Genomic DNA, 20,795 nt, shown 5'->3' on the forward strand with positions numbered 1-20,795 from the left:
ACATGGGGGGACCTCCTCAAAACTAGTGGTAGATGAGGAGGAAGAATATGACTTTCCCAGAGTTATCTAGTGACCACTGTGGCTCAGTTGGTCACATAGCATGGCAAGACCAAAAAAAAAAAAATGGCTGGAGAGGCCATGGGAAGTAATCAGAGGCACTCTTTGTTCAGGACACAAGTTATTCTAGAACCAGCACCAATATATCAAGCAAAATATATGGAGCCAATTCCCTTATATCAAACAAGTGCCAAAGGAATGATCTAACCTCCAGAACTGTGATATACTGTATATAATCCCACAGAAATCTCTTTTTAAACAAGGGTGTAGCTCAAGGAAACAGCACATGATTTGCATGGAGAAGGACCCTGATTCAGTCCAAGACAACTTTGGCCAATCAGTGTTGACAACAGTGAGTTAGATCACTCCATCATTTGAGTTAGTATGACAAAGCTTCCTATATTGATACATCAATGTTAGCAAACATCTTTGTTCCCTCCAAAGTTATTGGTATTTAAAGGAGCAAGCAGATATTTCTACATCTCACACTAAATCTATAAAATGGTACTTGAGCAAGCCAAAGTACTTGCCATACTCACAAGAGATGCCTGCAGGCTCCGACTGGTAGATAATTCATTCATAACTATGTGTTGAAATCATGAAAGGTGTTGTTGGTTTTGTGGGGAGGAATGCCTCTCATTGCATAGGATGACAACTTCCATCAACTTCCCCAGAAAATGGGGAAGTACAGAATAGAAGATGTGTAAGAGGATATGCAGCCTACAAAAATAACTTTTTTTTTTCCTACTGCACTTTCCTTAACTCATGGGAATAAGGAAGTATTTCTTCCTCATGAGCAATGGCTAGACTCCACAGCTTGTTGAGAAACTAAAAAAAGGACACTGTTACTAAATGTCTACATCTCCTCCTCTTCCCTTATGGCACACATAAAATCCAAGGAAGAACAAATAGTGAGATCAAATGTGGGTACATGAAAGGGAATGTTCTACAAGAAAACCTCTTGGCCTGACTACATTCTTGGCACATGGTAAATGCTCCAATAACGTGAAAATGGGAGTCTTTCAAAAAGAGGTAATGAAAGAGCTTCACACATGAAAGCTCACATTTCATTAAGAACCTGTAGGACACAGTTGTAGATTTATTCATCAGATGTTATCAAGTGTAATGGACCTTATGCTGAATAAATATATATATTTAAAATGTTTCAAAATATGCATGAACATTACAGCTGGTGTAATATTCTTTGATCTGTAGTATTAATAATTTATATTGCCTTTATAATGTACTAAGATGACTATCCTCTTTGTTTAATCTTACCTGTGATGTAGAAGGTCAATATATTTTTGATTTTGAATGGTCGAAGTCTTATTTTCTTGGGGATGGAAGACTGCAAATGATGGATAAACTGTAAATACTCATGACTAATTTATCTGTGTATTTTATTTTACCCACTGTATTCTTTCAATTATAAATCAATCAATAAAGTAAAATATTGTCTTTATTGTTAGATCAATCATTTCTTTGAGGTTAATTTGGAAACCATTGTTTAATCTATTGGATCATACAGGTTCAATATGCAGTTTTTTCTGTGCACCTATAAGGTTTTGTGTACATAGTAAAGAACAGGCAACAGAGTTTTTCTATTACTGGCCCTGAAAGAATTCAGTTGTGTTTCTTTGCCTTCTGCTAATTACAGAACTGGATTCTGTGTGTGGTTAGTAAGATCATGAATGTGGCTTCTAAGGCCAAAAGCCATGGTGTGAAAAAAGGGTTTCCTATATTTCCATAAAAGTCAGAAAAACTCTCCCAGTAATGATGTAATTAGAAAAGCTTATTGCATGGAAGCTTAGGGAGCACATCAAAGCTTCCACAGAGCTTGGGAATAGGGGTATATTGTGCTTTCCATAGCTAGCCAATGTAAATTTGCATCCTTATGGATGAGGGTCTCTGAACCGTTGCCACTAGAAAATTTATGCATTTTCAAAATAATACTGCAACTGATACTTATATATGTACAAATCTATGAGAATACTTCATTTTGGACATGGTTCTCCTTTGGGATTTTCATGGCAGATTTTTCAAATTCACACTGTGCACCTGCTTGTACTTTGCAGGAGACCTGTGCCAATAACATCTAGAAAGAACATTTGCATAATATCACTGAAATAGCATTATAAAATACATCACTTTTTTCTTTTAAAAAGTAATGTTTAAACTTTGCATTCTGAAAGTTGATTTTGGAAGTGGATTTTGTTTGCTTCTTTGGAGAAAAGGGAAGGTAGCTTATGCGACATTACGATATCCAGATACCTGCAGAGACTTATCTATAAGGACTATGATTATTTAAGTATAAAAACACATCTGGATTCTGAAACAAGCCAAGAAAAATAATATTTTTGGCTACTTCTACGTAAACTGCTGCCAAGCTTTTCTCTGACCATTATGTGTACAGCAGCTGTGGAGAACAAGATGCGAATGTGCTTTAATTACATTTTTATTTTTAAGAGATACTGAATAATTTTGTTGTACATGGTTCCCTGTTCTCTACAAATGTTTATTACACTACACAATTCCTAGTTTTTTCTACTTTTTAGATGTTTAGTTATACTGTATACTTCTGCAGTGATATTCTTTAAACATGATAATCTATACGGTTAGATAAATATAAATAAATAATCAACTAATGAAACATTTTCTCTTAATTCAAAAGCAAACCGTCAGCGAGAAAAGGCAAATAGAATAAGACAGATTTATGCCCTTCTTTGTCAAAACATGAAAAGTTCAGATCAAAATTGTAGCAAACTGGAATCATGTGATTAGTTCTTACAGTTTGGTAAATACTCTATTCCCTTAATCCCTAAAACTAGATTAAAGGGTACTTTGTGAAAAAGACCAAGATATGTTCCAAGCACTGAAAAAGGTCACTATGGAGGTGGTGCTGATACTATATATAGTGGTGATGCCTATGGTGGTATTATTAATATGATATTAATATGATAATGGTCAGACATTTTGAGAGATGTTCATGTCTTTTTCTTCTTTCTGGGTGCTGTTACCCCTGTTTTAAGACATCATAGAGGAGATCTGGCAAACAAAATTGGAAGAGAGATGATTTTTAAATACATTAGCTGAAAAAGGTGCTACCAGACTCCTCCTGATTTTTTCTGTTTTAAAAATGATTATTTCTTAATGGTACTTTTGTTGCTACTGGTGGAGATGACATTCTGAAAATGGCAGACAAGTACCCGCTGCTTGTTGGGTGACAGAGGGGAGGGTGGGTAAGTCTATTGCCTGATACTGTTGCGTGACCTGTTATTTGAGCCACAATCAAGGCTGGCTATGACCAAACAGATAATATTAAATCAGTTTAAACATTCAGTTACTATACAGGTAGCCCTCATTTAACAATGCTAGTTGGGACCAGAAATTCCATCATTAAGTGATGAGGTCATAAGTCAGAAAAATATGCTTAGCAATGGCAGTTCCAGAAGTCCTGTTAAGTGAAGACTGTGCAGGTCGTTAAATGACAATCTCATGTGACCATGAGTTCCAAGTTCCTGCAGCTTCCCCATTGACTTGTGGGAAGCTGGCAGGGAAGTTTGCAAATCACAACTGGGGACACTGTGACGGCCTTAAGTATGAGGTCTGGTCATAACTACTGCTCATTGAGCACCGCTGTAAATTTGAACAATCCCTGAACGAGTGTTTGTAAAACAAGGATCACCTGTAGTGCCTTCTCCCCAAGAAGAGCAGAGATTCTGGATGATAGGTTCCTACGCATCTGCTTTGTGGACTCTTGGAAATCTATAAAGGCATTGACAATATGATCACCTTTTGAGCAAAAAGAGCATCCATGGCAATGGATAATTTACTGCTACATTAATGTACTCACAAGACAGGAGTGAAAAGGCCATAGACTATATTTAGCAGAGATGGTTAATTCCATAACCAAGGAAATAAAGGGACAAGTAACAAGGAGAAGAAAAGTGAAAACGCAATGATGTAGGGGAAAAACAGAATGGGGAAAAAACTCAGCTTGTTCATGTTGCAGGAAGAGATGTGACAGTTAGACAGGCTTGAGGGGAAAACAGGACCTTCATCTCTTGGCATAAATATTGGGGTAGGCTTCTTGGCTAAAATCTTACCTGATAGGTATTCTGTGCAAGCACAAAACCTAGGGAAGGTGGGCAGAGGGTTCAGACTGATGAAAGCAGCAGAGCTTATGGTGCTACACTGCACCACTGCTTTCATCCATTCTGATAAAAGCAGCAAGATCCTGCAGATGCCATTGCAGAAAAGCCATATGTGTGATGCACAAGGATTACGATGAAGGATCAAGACATAATTAAGGAGCCATGCAAGTTAAATGGTTGATTCATTCTTTCACTTCAACAAGATCAAAAACAAATTTTATCTCACAACTTAAAAAAAAAGAGAAAGAAGGAAACCAATGTAGTTTTCTTTAATTAAAGACAAAAAAGTGATGTGCTAAAACTCATCCTAGATGTAGAAATTATTCAATATTTTGTATCAAATATGTTGCAATGATAATGTCTTAAATTTTGAACACTACATATAGCTAAAAATATATGATAGTGGCTGCCTGCAGGCTCATATGCTAAGAAATATAATACAAAAGGAAAAAGAAATGGGGGCATGGGGAAGAATAAAATGAAGGAATATCAGTTGAGTGTGTGCTCAGATTATTAAGCCCCAAGAGTCAAAGAAACAAGGTGGGTGACCTGAAAAACTGAATACATGCAAAACTTTCAGAGCAGAGAAGTCTCACCTTTCTGCTGCCATACATAATGAGATTCTGGGACAAGAGAGCAGCATGTTAAGAAAACATACAAGTGACTTGTTTCTCAGTCGATGAATCAATACACTCTTCTATGATATGCCTGTAAATAGGGAAATGTTACTGATAGTGAGAGATCTGTTCATTAGGATTATGGAAAGATAGCAAGGTGTATGACTGGCACGCTTAATGCATGATGACCTATTTGCCTGATGTGGATTTTTATATCCTGTATAAAAGGACTGGTAAATATGGCATAATGGCATCAATATGAATGAGAATGGGAGAAATAAATTCCCAAGGTGGAGACAATTACTTAGATAGATAGCTACTGAACTGAAGTGCAAAACCTCCCAACTTCATATTTGGAAGTGCTACCTGTTTCAACCTAGTGAAGTTTCAGGATGTTGATGAGACACATGGAGGAACAATTTAGATTCACATTGCTTCATTTGCAATGGAGGGAGGTTAGTATTAAAAAGGATGCAAATCAATCTTTAATTTATGGGGCAAAACCATTAAGAGTTTAGTACTTCACATATTTTAGTTACGGTGGTGCAAATGTTCCAGACTAAAGTGTGAATAAGGTTTGAACTTTGGAACCAATACTTAAATAAAATAGCAGCATTAAAAAAATAATTGAAGGGAAAACTTCTCATAGAAATGGAGTGGCCTATAAGTATAGTTTTTAAAACAATAATGCATTTAATACCTTAACATTATAATAATGCCAAGCTGTGTGAACTGGAGTGGCCAAGTCTACAGAGAAACAGGGATGTAGCATGCAGACCAGAAACCTGGTGGACCTACCCAGGTTTATTCCTGTAACCTGTAAAAGCCATTGTATAATTATCTGTCCTAACAGTGAGACACACGCTGAGACGAGGAGTAGTTCTCTAATGTTTATTACTGCTACATAAACAGAATCCTAAAAAACTGAATAAGCGTGGGAAAAACCCAGACATATAAACCCCAAAGGCTAAGGCGGGCCTGATCTGTGTCTCTTTGAATGGCTGCTTAATTCCTCAGTACTACGCATGCGCTTTACAGCCTGGATGGGAGCCCCCTGCTCGCCATCCTTACTCATGACATCACCCTCCCTCCAGATTCACATTCCATTTCAGCCCCCTCCCTTCCAGAGGCTTGATAAGAGTCTACGTCTCCTTCTAAGGTCCCATGGGAACTGGGCAACAATGGAAAGTCTTCAAAGGAAATCTCCTCCAAGGACAAATCAGTGCTGCTCTCCAGGTCTGATAATGCTTCTGGCCCAGGTGGCCGCTGCTGGAAAATAGCTAGATAATTAGAAGAGTCGTCCCCCCTCCCCCCTGGGAAATGCATGCCTGAGGTGGAGGGCTGTGGGCCCCCCCCTCCTCTGTAACTGGAGTCAAGGCTTCAGGCGGGGGTGGAAGGTGCAAACTTATGAATTCCTCTGCCTGCTCATCCAAGTGAGGAATCTCTGGTAGAGTGCGAGGCTTGGGTTTGTGAGGGAAAAGCTGATGGAATCGATGAACCAGTGCTGGAGCATGTACATCTCTGGCATTCTCCCACATGCGCTCTTCCTCAGGGTACCCTTTCCAGTGTATGAAATATTGGATGCCCCTTCCCCTCCTCCTAGAGTCCAGAATTTCCTCGACTTCGTATTCCTCCTGCCCCTCCACAATTACTGGAGGGGGGGGCAGTTGCGATCGTAAGGCACTTGGGGGAGGGTCTTTGGCTAGCAATGATCTGTGAAACACTGGATGGACTTTCATGGATGCTGGTAGCTGTAAATGATAAGCCACTGGATTTATCTGCTGTACCACAGTGAAAGGGCCCACAAACTTAGAGTCCAATTTCTTGGAGGGTTTGGTAGAGTTCAAAAACTTGGTAGAGAGCCACACTCTGTCTCCTACTGCAATCGCTGGCCCCTCTTGTCTGTGAGCATCTGCAGCTCTCTTGTAAGCACTCTTTGCCCTGTTCAGCTGCTCCTTTAACAACTCCTGTGCGGCTTGTTGCTCTTTAAGAAAATCAGCCGCGGCTGGAACAGCTCCCTGCTGGGAGGAGGTGGACAACACCCGAGGGTTAACCCTGTAGAGTGCCTGGAAAGGGGACATCTTGGTCGAGGATTGCACAGAGTTGTTATAAGTAAATCCTGCCATGGGGAGCAGGGCTGGCCAATTGTCTTGCTGATAAGTGGTGTAACACCTGAGATACTGCTGTAACCGTTGGTTAATTTTCTCGGCTTGCCTGTTACTAGCAGGATGATGTGATGATGACAGGTGGATCTGGACCCCTAATGACTGGAAAAGGGCCCTCCAGAACCTGGAAGTGAACTGTGGGCCTCTGTCACTCACCAAGTGATTCACCATGCCTCTATACCTAAAAACATGGTCCATGAACAACTGCACTGTGGCTTGTGCAGATGGGAGGCCCTTGCAAGGAATAAAATGTTCCATTTTAGTGAAAAGGTGCACCACCACTAGTATGGAAGTCAGCCCCTGGACCGGGGGTAAATCAGTGATGAAATCCATGGAGATTGTATCCCAAGGCCTACTGGGGGTGGGTAGGGGTTGCAAGAGTCCTGTGGGCTTCCCTGGGAGAGGCTTTGCTCATCTACAGGTATGACAAGAAGCAACGTAACCCTTTATGTCTGCAGTCATCTTAGGCCACCAGTAGTCTCTCAGAGCTCTATGGAGAGTTTTGAAAACACCTCTGTGGCCTGCCGTTTGATGGTCATGGCAAAGTCTCAGTACTGCTTCCCTCAATGAAGGGGGAATATATAATCGCCCACTATGCCAGAGGATTCCTGCCTCCACATTGAAGGGGGGGGCAGTGTCTTGCGGGACCCTCTGGAGGTCATCCATCCTGGCCCTGGCATATGGGTCCTGTTGCTGCTGAGCTCTGACTCTTGTAAATAGGTCCTCTGCTTGTCTGCCTGCTGCTAAAATCTCTGTCTGTTTCCCCCTCATAGACTGCTGAAAGTTGTGAGGTTGTAATATAGTAGCCTGTACCTCCTGGTGAGTAGCGGGGGTTGCCTGAAAGGATCGAGACAGGGCATCTGCCAAGCAGTTTTGCACCCCGGGCACATAAGAAATAACAAAAATGAAATGGGAGAAAAACTGGCTCCATCTGATTTGGTGTGGGGTGAGGGATCTGGTGTTTTGTAGAAGCTGTAAATTCTTGTGATCGGTGCAAACTTTCACAGGAAAGGTTGCAGCTTCTAGCCAGTGCCTCCACTCTTGGAATGCTGCTTTAATTGCCAGCAACTCCTTGTTAAAAACATCATAGTTTCTCTCTGCTGGTGAGAGCATGAGTGAAAAAAAGGCACACGGAAGCAATGTATTCTCGGTTTTGTTTGTATATTGCAATAACACCGCCCCAATGGCAATATCGGAAGCATCTGAATGCATTATGAATTGCTTTGTGGGATCAGGGTGTCTTAACAGCCACTGGGATGCAAAGAGTTGCTTAAATTCTTGGAAGGCTGCTTGCTCTCTCTCCCCCCAAATGAATTTTGATCCTTTCTTCAAAAGCTGTGTAAGGGGTCTAGCCCTGTCACTAAAATTCTTTATGAACCGCCTATAGAAATTGGAGAATCCTAGAAATCTTTGTACTTCTTTAACATTTCAGGGAGGTGGCCAAGAGAGAATTGCCTGGACCTTAGAAGGATCCATGGATATGCCTTCTGTTGATACCTTATAGCCCAGGAAATGTAATTCAGTTAAATCAAAGGCACACTTCTCTAGCTTGGCGAATAGCTTGTTCTCTCTCAGTCTTTGTAAGACATTACGTACATGGGTTACATGAGTTGTAGCATCCTCAGAGAAAATTAATATGTCATCTAGATAAATGACCAGATACTTATCTAGTAAATCAGAGAAAATTTGATTCATAAATCGGGAAAATATGGCTCCTGCATTAGACAAGCCAAAAGGCAAAACAAGGTACTCAAATTTACAAAACCTGGTGTCGAAGGCAGTTAGATATTCGTGGCCCTCTTTCATCTGGATCAGATTGTACGCATTCCTGAGATCCAACCTGGTAAAATTGCGTGATTTCTGTAATCGATCCAGCAGATCAGATAGTAGGGGCAGTGGATAAGTTTCTTTCTCTGTGAGTTTATTTAAAAAACTGAAATCGTGGACCACTCTCATGGGTGTCTCCTGGTTTGCATGTGCCAACGGGTCAGGCTTCTTTGGTACGAAGAAGGTAGGAGCAGACGCTGGGGAAGTAGATGGTCAGATGAACCCCTTTTGGAGATTAGAGTCCAAGTAATCCTTTAAGGTGGCTAGTTCCTTGGGAGACATGGGATATTGTTTCCTTGCTGGAATCCTGGCTCCTGGTATCAACTCAATGGTGCAATCACAGTCCCTATGGGGGGGTAGTGCTGTGGCCTCTTGTTCACTGAAAACGTCTGCGAAATCTGCATACTTGGCTGGCAACTGGACCCCCCCTGCTTCTGTGACTGCATTGGTTGCTGGAGAGCGGAGAGCGGCTTGAATCTTGTGGTGCTGGCATTCCTTAGCTGGGAAGGAGATTGCTCCCGTAGTCCAGTTCAGCAATGGGTTGTGGATCCTCAGCCAAGGCGTGCCTAGGATTACAGGCACATTAAGTGATGCAGTAACATAAAGCTGGATCCACTCAGTGTGGTCTCCCGTTGTCAGTTGCACCGGTTCTGTGAACCTTCTAATCGGCCCTGCCTTGAGGGGCTGGCCATCAATGGTCTCCACTTCTATGGGACATGGCAATTCTATGGTCGGGATGTTGAAGTCTTGTACGGTCTGCACATCAATAAAATTGGTTGAAGCTCTGGAATCCATGAGGGCCTCTAGCTTGACCTGGTGCTCTGGGTTGATGTGCATTATTACTGGTAAGTAGTAAAAGGATTGCCTGCAATCCTCGGAATGAGCCCTCCTTAATTGATTGATGATCTCCCTGCTGAGCTCTGTGGAGGGAGACCTATGGAGTTTCCCTGGTTGGAAGCAGAGGCGGAGATGGCTCTTGTTTCAGCTGCTTGCCCTGGGGCTCTTACTGAAGTTGCTTGGCTTCTCACTGGGCAAGCTCTCACCATGTGCCCCTGGGCTCCGCAGTAGAAACAGAGGGCTCTCTCTCTCCTTCTCTGCCTCTCAGCCTTGGAAATAAGCCTCCTGCTCGCCCCGATCTGCATCGGCTCCTCTGGTCCTGAGTGAGGAGATGCTACGGAGAGAGCTGGAAATCCTGGAAGCGTCCTGAGGCCCCTGCCTCTCCCTGGCTGCATCTGTCTGAGCTCTTCTAGCCTGGCATCTATGACCACAGACAACTGATATAAGGCTTCTAGGTTAGCTGGTGTTCCCTGGCGCGCTAATTCATTCTTAATTTCTTCATCCAGCCCCTGTTTGAATTGGTCTTTTAATGCACTCTCATTCCAGTCCAGATCTCCTGCTAACAGCTTGAAATCAGCAATGTAAATTCCCACCCTCTTGTTGCCTTGCTTGAGCTTCCGAATTTCCCGGCTGGCAGTGACCTCTCTGATCGGGTCGTCAAAGTGTGCTCGGAACACTGCCAGAAAATTCTGGTAGTCGTTGAGAATTGGGTCGTCGTTCTCCACCATGGGAATAGCCCATTCGGCTGCTGGTCCCTTTAGCAGACTTAGGATGAAGGTTACTCTGGTTCTGTCTGTGGGAAACTCTGCCGGTCTGCTGTCTAAAAACATTGTACACTGTGTGAGAAAGGTTCTCAACTGTCCTGCTTCTCCTCCAAACTTCTCTGGTAGACTGCCCTGGGATCTCAAGACTACTGGTGGAGCTGCTGCTTCTGGCACCAGTTGTGGGTTAATCAGAGCTGGTTGTTGTAACTGCTGTAGCATGGCAGCTTGTAATGTGTTGACCTGTAGATCTACCTGTTGTTGGTGTTGTTGTAGGGCTGCTGCCAATTGTTGGATGGCGAGCCGAATTTCTTGGTTTTCTGAAGACATTTTCCAAATGTCTCTCCTTTAATTTCTTTGTTCCTCCCTCTTTCGATGGGAGTAGGAGTTTGTTAGGATTGATGTCCAAACAGTGAGACACATGCTGAGACGAGGAGTAATTCTCTAATGTTTATTACTGCTACATAAACAGAATCCTAACAAACTGAATAAGCGTGGGAAAAACCCAGACATATAAACCCCAAAGGCTAAGGCGGGCCTGATCTGTGTCTCTTTGAATGGCTGCTTAATTCCTCAGTACTACGCATGTGCTTTACAGCCTGGATGGGAGCCCCCTGCTCGCCATCCTTACTCATGACATTATCCCTGCGTATCTACTGAGATTCAGGGAAGAGCGTATTGAAGTTAAGGTTGTGCTCAATACCAAAGTAGTACACAGTGAATAAATCTGACGACTGAAGAGGAATCAACTCCTATGTATAATCACAGTGGATAATATCTGGCCAAACAGTAACATAGTGCTGGTAACAATGTCCTAACGAAAACTCAATGTGAGATGAAATCAATGAAAGAAGCCAAGATGTAACTGTGGCACTGCTTTGTCCCTGCACATTGAGCAGGTTCACATATAATCAATCATAAGAGGCATTTCTAAATGCAATAAATTAAGAGTAAGTCAGACTAGAGGACTTCCTCATACGGAATGCCCTGGACTGATAGAACAGCTACTTATATTGTTTAATGTTTTTTTAAGAATAAAGAACAAAAATTGGTGAAAAACATTACTGAAGAGGAAAAAGAGCATCTCATTGATATTGTATTTTGTGCATTTTTAATTCAATGACAGTAATTTTTCATCAGATTGGCACTACATTTAAAAGAATATGTCACTTTATGGTGAGCTTTTGTTTAACAAGATCATGCTTCTAGTTCTCACTGGTAAATATCAGTATTTATTTGTGATATTACAAGAGAGGAATAACAGAATGTAAGAACTACTCATCTACCATGTTTTTAGTTCTGGCAGTAGTTCCTTTATGACCCACATTTTAAAAAGGTAGTCTTAACAGTGTGTGTGTATTGCTACAGAAAAAGTGTCAGTGAAATGCTAAAGGAAGATAAGTTAGGAGACTGTTTGCATGTCAGCATTTTCGAGTCCATTTTCTCTTAATGGATACTGGAAGCACACAGAGAGCCAGCAAAATAACTCTGGGATCTCAGCAATGGGCTTTTATATATTCCAAGTGTAAATTGTTCTATTTATTGTTTTAATATGTGTACCATCTACACAGATAATTATCTTTCCTAAAGACGGGGGATCCCAGTAGTTACCAAACATGCTTTTAAGAGTCCTTCAGTTGATTTATTTCCTTCAATTAGAAAACAAAATTAAACACAACTCTCAGTGTCCAAAGGAAGTGCCTAGAGGCCACTGGATATAATTATTTTCATTTAGCCCCTGCAACTTCTTAACAGACTTAGCATTTTTAGATCACAGCACTGGGACACTGGATGCATTTTTCCAACCTTTCTGAAGAGGAGGGAGAAGGCAGCAAAGGTAGTTAATGAATCTGGATGAACTTGAGCAGAGCAAACAAAGAAAAACAAGGTCACCAAAAGTTAGACTGAAAAACATCAGGCCGTTCTCTCCATCAACTGCCATTGTGAGAAGCCATTACACTGGACTGCCGTCAATGAGTATTCTGTCCTTGGGGCTCTCTGGGCCTGGCTGTCTGCTTGTAGATGTTTCATTACCCGACTAGGTAACATCGTCAGTGTGAATTTGTTTGTTCCTTTCCCCTCCTGCTTCCTTTTTCTTATTTGCCATGTCTTTTAGATCATTTAGCTATTTGCCTACTTACCTGTTAGCAGCTGCTGGAGTCTTGTATCTGAAGAGCAAAGGCAAAGTTCTTCAAATAATAAATTAAAGAAATAAGCAAAAAGAGTTATCTAAACAAGCAGCCTGAAAAGGGGATCTGGCTAATAATACAGAGCCTATTATCTTAAAAGTCTCTCTACCTGATCCAAGTAATGAAATTTTACATGCCATGCTCTAAACTTCCTCCTATTAAGTTCCAAGCAAACACCCAAAAATATAAATAAAGTCAGCCTTTATTTAGAGATAATAAATCACCATGTTTCCTATCATGAATGAAAGATGCATAAAATGAGGATTTCATGTATGCATGACTTATCAGGAGAATCCAATCAGATCTCATCTGACTGATGGCTTTTCCTTCCACTTATTGGAGTTTTTTTTTCTCCTGACATTTCTTCTAAAGAAAACAAAGGTAATATGCAAAATCACCAATCTTATGTGATGCTTTCCCCATTTATCGTAACAGGTTACGTAAATGAAAACTTCATATTGTACATTCTCTGCTCTCAATCTACATCACTGAACAAAAGATAAATGTAAACCGAAACAGAAAGTCAAAGAGGATTTTGGTAGAAAACTAGAAAAACAGAAGCACCAGTAGAAAATATAACCCTATTCAGCTGAGTGTGTGTGTTTCTAAAAGGGGAAAAAGCCATTTTCATATTCAAGTCCATCTAGTTCCAGTTTCAAACATAGTGGTTTCTGTGGAGTAAATCCAGCAAATTTATTTCCATACAATCAGTGTTGAAATGAGCAAGCTATGTTCACATGCTTGCTGAATTGTCTACCTTGATTTTCCTTCCTAGTCATCAGTGTTCCGGAAAGGTTTTTAGGAACCACATAATAATTTGTCTCCGCATCATTAAAGGAGACTAGTGGAGTTTTCTCTGCATATAAGGCCAAGATTAAGCTGAGCTCTAGTGGCGATAAGCAGCACTGATTATCAGTCTCTCAAAATACGAGAAGACATAATATTGCTGAAATTTGAAGATATTGTAGTCCTATCAATACAATAATTTAAACCACAGAAATATGAAATACAATTAGAAATAACACTGCCCTGAGGCTCTTCATATCGGAGTAGATGGATAGGGATTGGCATATGCTGATAAATTGACCTATAGGCTAAGAGCTGCAAAGTAAATAAGCCATTTTTCCATATTTCTTCAAATTAATATTCTCAATACTGGTAGCTCTCATTTAGCAAGGGCCTCGTTTAGAGACAGTTTACAGTTACAAAGGTGATGAAAAAAAGTAACTTTAGAACCAATCCTCACATTTACAGCCTTCACAGGTCTGTAAAGCAAATGAAAGCTGAAGTAAGATCATAAGCACAGTCGTGGTTTCACTTAGAGACCACTTCATTTAATGACCAAGTTGCCGGTCCCAATTGTGGTTGGTAAATGAGGACTACCTGTATTACTACCTGTATTTAGAATATAGCTTCCAGTCCACAAAGGATTTTCACTTCATGTTTCAGCTCCAGGGAAACTGCAAAAAATTAGTTCTGGGGCTGCAAGTTACCTATTTAACTGCAAAATGCTGTATTTGAAAAGTACTTTTGATGTGCAGGTTTAATCTAGATTATTATAGAAAGCAGGAAAAAAAGACGGAAAAGACAGAAAAGAATAATAATGATTCCAGAGTTACTGTAGCTACAAACAGCTCTTAAAACAGATGGAGAGAATGTCCAAATTACCACTAAATTAGAAAATACTAGACAGTCACCAGGAGTCAACACTGACTCAAAGCACAAAAACAACGAATAAGATATGGTAAACAAACCCTTTGATTTGGTAATCCTCTAACCATTAAGAACGGAGCTTATCTGCCTCTGTCCAAAGGTGTCTCACTGTAAAATATAAGTCAGCGTTGCAATTCCAGTTTTGGTAATCAGCCACCTGATATAACTTGTTTTGCACTTGCAAGTCATTACTTAATATTACAGCAACCAAGTGGTGCCCTAGCACGGAGACAATTACCAGAACAGCCAGACTGTCAAAGGTAAAACCTACAAGCAGAAGTTGGAATGGAAAGAGAGCTGCAACGGGTAACCTGCACAAAAATCCATTTTCATATTCCTGCTGCTTTCAAAAAATAGCAATAACATTTTTTTGACCAGGAAGCTGGAAAGTGCAATGATGGAGAACACAAGGCATAAAGTCAAGAAAGATGAGGGAAAGTGAGAAAATGAAATAGCATTCAGAAAGTTGGAACCCAAATGAATGAAGATAGCAGGAGTAATGATGGCACTTAAAAGAAATACATGCTGTAGTTTCAGATATGAGGCAATCTTGGTTAACCATTCAATTCCTATTTTCAACAATTGCAGAATGCACTAGCATTTTAGTTTAGTGCAAATAGCTACAGAGCTAGGAAGCATACAATCTGAACTCTTATTCAGAACTGTGTTAATCAGAATTATACATAAAGAAAAGTGGAACTTTCAAATGATTTAAATTAGAAACGAATGGAAATGATTTAAATGATTTAAAGAGCCTTACATCATAATCTGACCATTGTTGTGGTGACATAAGACCCATTTTGCTTATATTGAAATAATGGCGCTTGATTGGCACTATAAATCACTAGTGAGGAAATGGCCTCATTGTCAGAAGACCAAAAAAAAAGCACAAAAGATATGCTTTAACTTACTTCTATGTAATTGGAGTTGATTTGTTCCCAAGGTAGTTATTTTTTTTGACATTAAGGCTTATGCATGTTGATGTTTTTAGCCATTTGTGACACATTCAAGGCAACTGGCCTTAAACACTAAATAAATAAATAAACATAAAAGAGCCAGCTTACTGCAATATATAAATTATACTGTAGAGCAGAAGTCCCCAACCTTTTTGGCACCAGGGACCGGTTTTGTGGAAGACAATTTTTCCACGGACTGGGGGGGGGGAGAGATGGTTTTCCTTGGATTCACAAGGCACACGTCAGGCACTAGGACTGGCATGGAAACCAGCAGGTTCAGGCAAGGAGGTCCAGCCTGGTAACTGTTGGAGGCTTCGGCAGCAGCGTGGATGAAGCTTCGCTCGCTCACCTCCCGCCCCCCACTCACCTCCTGCTGTGCGGCCCGGGTTCCTAACAGGCCATGGACCGGGACTGGTCTGCAGCCTGGGGGTTGGGGACCCCTGCTGTATAGGAAATGGAGCATTTACAGCTCTAGCCTGGGCTTTCAAGAAGTATTGTGACTGGGAATTTTGGTCAATCCAAATATTTTTGGATGATCTGAGATTGGACTGATTCCACCACTGGGGATTTCTTTAAATACTATTTCACCACTCTCTTACAATACCAAGATTTCCTTGATTTTTTAAGGTCTGCTTCACTGATAATGAGTCATGTGTACCATATTTTGGAAATTAACCTTTTCCCCATTTAGTCTGTAATAGACCTTCTCTCTTCTTGCTTTCAGTATCAGGAGCCACACCAAGGTATGAATCCATAACCAATCACAATTTGTTCAGAAAAACTAATTATAATTGTACCAATTACCAAATTATTATTATTTTTTCTTCTTGACAAATATTTGTTGATTAAAAGTTACTGATTTATCTGCCAAGGACAGAAAAGATCACTTGTAGAATTATTTAGAAAAGAATAATACTTCATTTTCTTTCTTGTTATATACGTACACATATATAACAAGAATCAGGTATATATGTGTGTACACAAACACACACACACACACACAGAGTTCCCTGGGGTAAAAGATATTTCAGTGATATGCAAGTGTAACTGGATGTTTTTATTACTCTGTTAAAGATTACAGGTTTTCTCTCCCTACTGCCTGTTCCTTGGTGAAAATGTTATTCCCCAGCAGTGGTAATTTCAGCAGTTCCTTGCACCACCTCATTAATCACCCCAGTGTCATGTGTTATCTTACCTGCAGATGTAATTCGTCTTGCAAGTATCTTGTAAATTCAGGCAGTTTGGTTTCTCCCTGTCCTCGTATGAACACGCAGGAACAATAGTCTGCCGTCTTCTTTCTGTACATGCAATATCTCGGCAGGAACAGAAGAGCATCCCATAACTATGCTTGGGGGGAACTTTGTCAAAAAACTGCCTTAGGGCCTTGTGACACTTCCGTTTATTGCAGATTTCATTAGACACACTGTAGGTACAGGGTGTTATGTATGCCGATCGAAATTTCTTGCAGGTATCATCTAGGTTACAGGCTTTTGCAGCGTCCAAACAGTTGTTCCCTTTTGAAATGACAGGCTCCACTGCATTTAGAAGAAGAAAAAGTAGAAGAAAATATATTACTGCTGCAAGTTGAAATTTATATTATAGTTGTATTCAGAAGACATAACTCAAGGGGCTAATGATTATTGCATAAAATATAAGACATAAGGTAGCCTTTGAGAGGAAAAGTGCAAATACATATAGTTGTGATGCTCAAGCCACTAAGGGCCACTTCATAGAGTATCTTGGAATATAGATTATGGGTGCAGCAGAATATAGAAGGAAACCTTGGCTCAAAAGGATCTACCTAAACCATGTAAACAAAATGTTTGAAGCCAATTGAGATAGGCTATTCATATGATCTTGTTCACATTAGGATTTCCTATTCAGCCTTGCTGCACTCATGAGTATAACTTCATACTATAAGCTTACATGTGAACCTATTTCAGGAATTATTTGGTTCAGCCACCGTCTGTGCCACAGCATGATATTTGAGGACCAATCTCCAAACCTCAGCAAAAAACTGTGATTGGCAAAAGATAGTTGTATCATCCTACCAGATTTTAACATCACTACAGTCATGATTATATATTAAATCCCAAGTTTATTTTGTCTACAACAGTATGTGCAGAAATGCAAACTAAATCCAAGTATAATTTCCATATAATTCACAGGGCATATCATTATGCAATATAGGCATGGTAGACACTAATTACTATATGATTACAGAGTAATTACATGCCTATTTGTTTCTGGAAGGCAAATATTATGCAAAATGCCTTAAACTATGCTGCTTGCAATAAGCAGTTACCAAGATTCTAAGCTGTTACATGTCAAAACATAGATTTATCTTGGTATAATACTGCTAGAAGCATAACTCTGTGGCCTGCAGTTAAGAATGAAAGAGGGGAGTGAGGCCTCATCTGAGAGTCAGATTTTTATCATTTATACTCAGCCACTTATACTCAGCCACAAGGATGTGTAAGTCTCTCAGAAAGCAAAGCTTCAGAGAATAATCAAGTCCATCATACTGGTCTCTTCCAGTTACATTAAACAAGAACCAGGGTCTATTTTCCTCTCTTTAATATATATTTATTAAAGTTTATATGTTTTAAAAATAGTCAATATAAAAGTATTCACATTCAGGCATTATTGCTTTAACTTGAGGAGAAAGACGTCCATGCATTTGTGCACAGTGAGTGAATATTTTGCATATTTCACCAAATATTTTTTTTTTGCAATAGGGAACCTTAAACAGGACTCAAGATGAGGAAGCTGAGCATGATAACAGCATGTATGGGGATATGGGAGATCACATTTATAGGTTCAGGTGATAATAAAATCCCATAAGGCTATTAAACAAATAAAAGGAAATATTATTTGGTAAAAATAATATATACGTACAGGTAGTTCTCACCTAACAACTGTTCATATAACGACAAAGTTACAACAGCCTTGGAAAAAGTGCTTTACGACCTGTAGTCGCACTTACAACCATCTCCAACTATCATATCACCCCCATGGCCCGCAATCGCAATTTGGGTACTTGGCAGCTGGCTCCCATTTATGACCAGCTGCAACATCCTGCAGTCATGTGATCATGATTTGCAACCTTTTTTGCTGTTTTCTGGCAAAAAATGTCCATTGGGGAAGCTGGATTCACTTAACAACCACAGTGATTCACTTAATGAACCATGATTCACTTAACAGACATCATAACAATGGTCATAAAATCAGGTCCAGTCATGTGGTGACTCACTTAATGACCACAGTGCTTAACAAGTTTTACTATCCCTATTGTGGTCATTAAGTAAGGCCTACCTGTAATAGTGTTTTCACTGTCACAAATTCATGGAATTTTTAATACAAAAATCCAATATAGAAAACATAGGGAGTGCCACACCACATACTGTATATGCCTAAAAGCAAATATTACATCTTTTTCAAACTGTATGACTGCCAAGAGACACGAAGCTATCAAAAAGAGCACATGGCCTTTTTGAAGATGTTCTTTATGCATCAGCAAGTACCATTAATAGAAGTAATCTAGACTTAGGTTCTAAATTAATTTAATAATCCAGGATATCTGATATCTGTCATCTGAATCATGTTAAATATTCAGATTCCCATAAAATGTGATGAAGTCCCAGAAATGTTTTACTTCCACCAATACTGAACAATTATTGGAGCCTTGCAGGTGTTAATTCAACTTATATGTTGTGTTTAAAGTTGACTTAGAACCAAACAAATTAGTTTATTTGCTCTCAAAATAAGATTTGTAATACCTTGAAATAGATTTCCAAGATCAACTTCCCAGTCTCTTTCTGTTTGGCTAAAAAATTGAAACAGTTTGCAAAATTGTCCATGTTAATGCTTTTTTAGCTAAAATATAACCCTGCTATAACAGTGCTACAAGGGGACCATCCTCTGTATATTAGATTCTGTCCTTGTCAAGCTCGTTCAGCCAACATATTGCTTGTACATTTATGTCCATAAGCTCAGAGACTCATTTTCTGAAAAACATAACTGGTTCTTCTCCTGATTCTTCTGTATCTGTACTAAACTTCAATCAGTAAAGGCAATGTGTACGTTCCCATGAGTATCTGTTGGTGCACTGTAATGTATAAATTGGAAATAGGGCTAGCAGACATGGAGCTGGGATACCAGAGACTAATTCTTAACAAGCTTTCTCCAGTCTTAAGTGGAGCAATGACATAGGCTAGTTGCGCTACTGAGCCAACCCTGATTCTTCCATGGGATTAGAATGCTCCAGCTAAAGATTTTCCACTGATCTTCAGTGATAAAATCAGGAATTGAGAATCTTTGTTTCCTTCAATGTCAGTGAATTCCAACAGTCAAACTCAAATTGGTTATCAGGTGAGCGATAAGGGCACTCGTAATCCAACAATAGGATCCCCACCACTGATGTAAACATTGTTTTGTTTTTAAAGAAACAATGAAGCTTTTGTGCAAGACAGCTACAACAAATTAGCTGGCTGAAATCTATACAGAGACAGTGCCAGTCCTTGTGTCAGTTATTTTCATTCCAGAACAGAAAGTTCAGGTACAACAAGAACTGTAGCTCAAACAGTGACTGTAGAAACAAATACCTGTATTATTATTATTATTATTATTATTATTATTATTATTATTATTATTATTATTATTTCTCCTATAGTCTTCCACACCCCTCCAGCTTGGAACAATTATCACTAGGAAGTAGTCAAAAATCCTTGTGGATTGTCCTTTGAAGGAAACTAGCTAGGGAAAGTTCTTTCAAAAATCTAGTAATCAGGACAAGAAGCATAATATATACACTAGCTATTTTCCTCTAATGTTTAAACCAGAATGTCTTTATACTGTTATGGGGAAATTAACATCACATCTGGCACCTTACAAAAATATCTCCTTAAAAGAATTGCAAGTATATGAACCAGAAAAGTATTACTACATGTACTGCAATCCCTTTAGAGAATGTATGTTGTGATCTGCAAATTTATGATTAGTAGCAACTGAAATTTTACAAAACATTAAAGTATTTAATGTTCAGAACAATCACACCCCTTAATTTTCAGAATAGTCTGCAGATGCAAGTCCCATTAACTTTAGTTTGGAACATGCCTACACAATACTTTGAGGACCTTTCTGACAGTTATCAGGTGATTTATACCCTATTTTCTTCATAAATGAGATGAATTTTTCACTGAAGCAGATGTTCCGACTCAATGTTTATGAAAATCTATGTATCTTCTCCAGTTACACCTGTTATTTTGACTCCACATATGATCATTTGAGAATATTCAGATTAGATGGTTAATTTGTTAAAGACATTAGCAGATTTAGGACCAGTACATAACCATTTCCTCTGGTTTTATGTAAACATAATACTGCTAAGACAAGAATACTTAATCCTTAAGAAAACAGATACAATATAGCCAAAGGCACTTTATAATCCCAGTGATTTCAAATGGAAAGTTGAACATGTGACTAAATCTCTTTTCATTAGGAAAATAAAACAGCAACAA

At 39.6% G+C, this 20,795-nt stretch overlaps 1 protein-coding gene across 1 annotated transcript in view; it reads right to left on the reverse strand.

The window, feature by feature from the left end:
• The window catches only part of GFRA1 (GDNF family receptor alpha 1), a 256,846-nt gene that overhangs the window by 83,978 nt on the left and 152,073 nt on the right, over positions 1–20,795 (reverse strand). Inside the window, exon 4 of the mRNA XM_063307209.1 lies at positions 16,472–16,811. Within this exon, the coding sequence (XP_063163279.1) occupies positions 16,472–16,811 (340 nt within the window). The remainder of the gene's footprint in view (positions 1–16,471; positions 16,812–20,795) is intronic.

This window comes from Candoia aspera, chromosome 6 (genome assembly GCF_035149785.1).
Source record: "Candoia aspera isolate rCanAsp1 chromosome 6, rCanAsp1.hap2, whole genome shotgun sequence".
Taxonomy (NCBI): Eukaryota; Metazoa; Chordata; class Lepidosauria; order Squamata; family Boidae; genus Candoia; species Candoia aspera.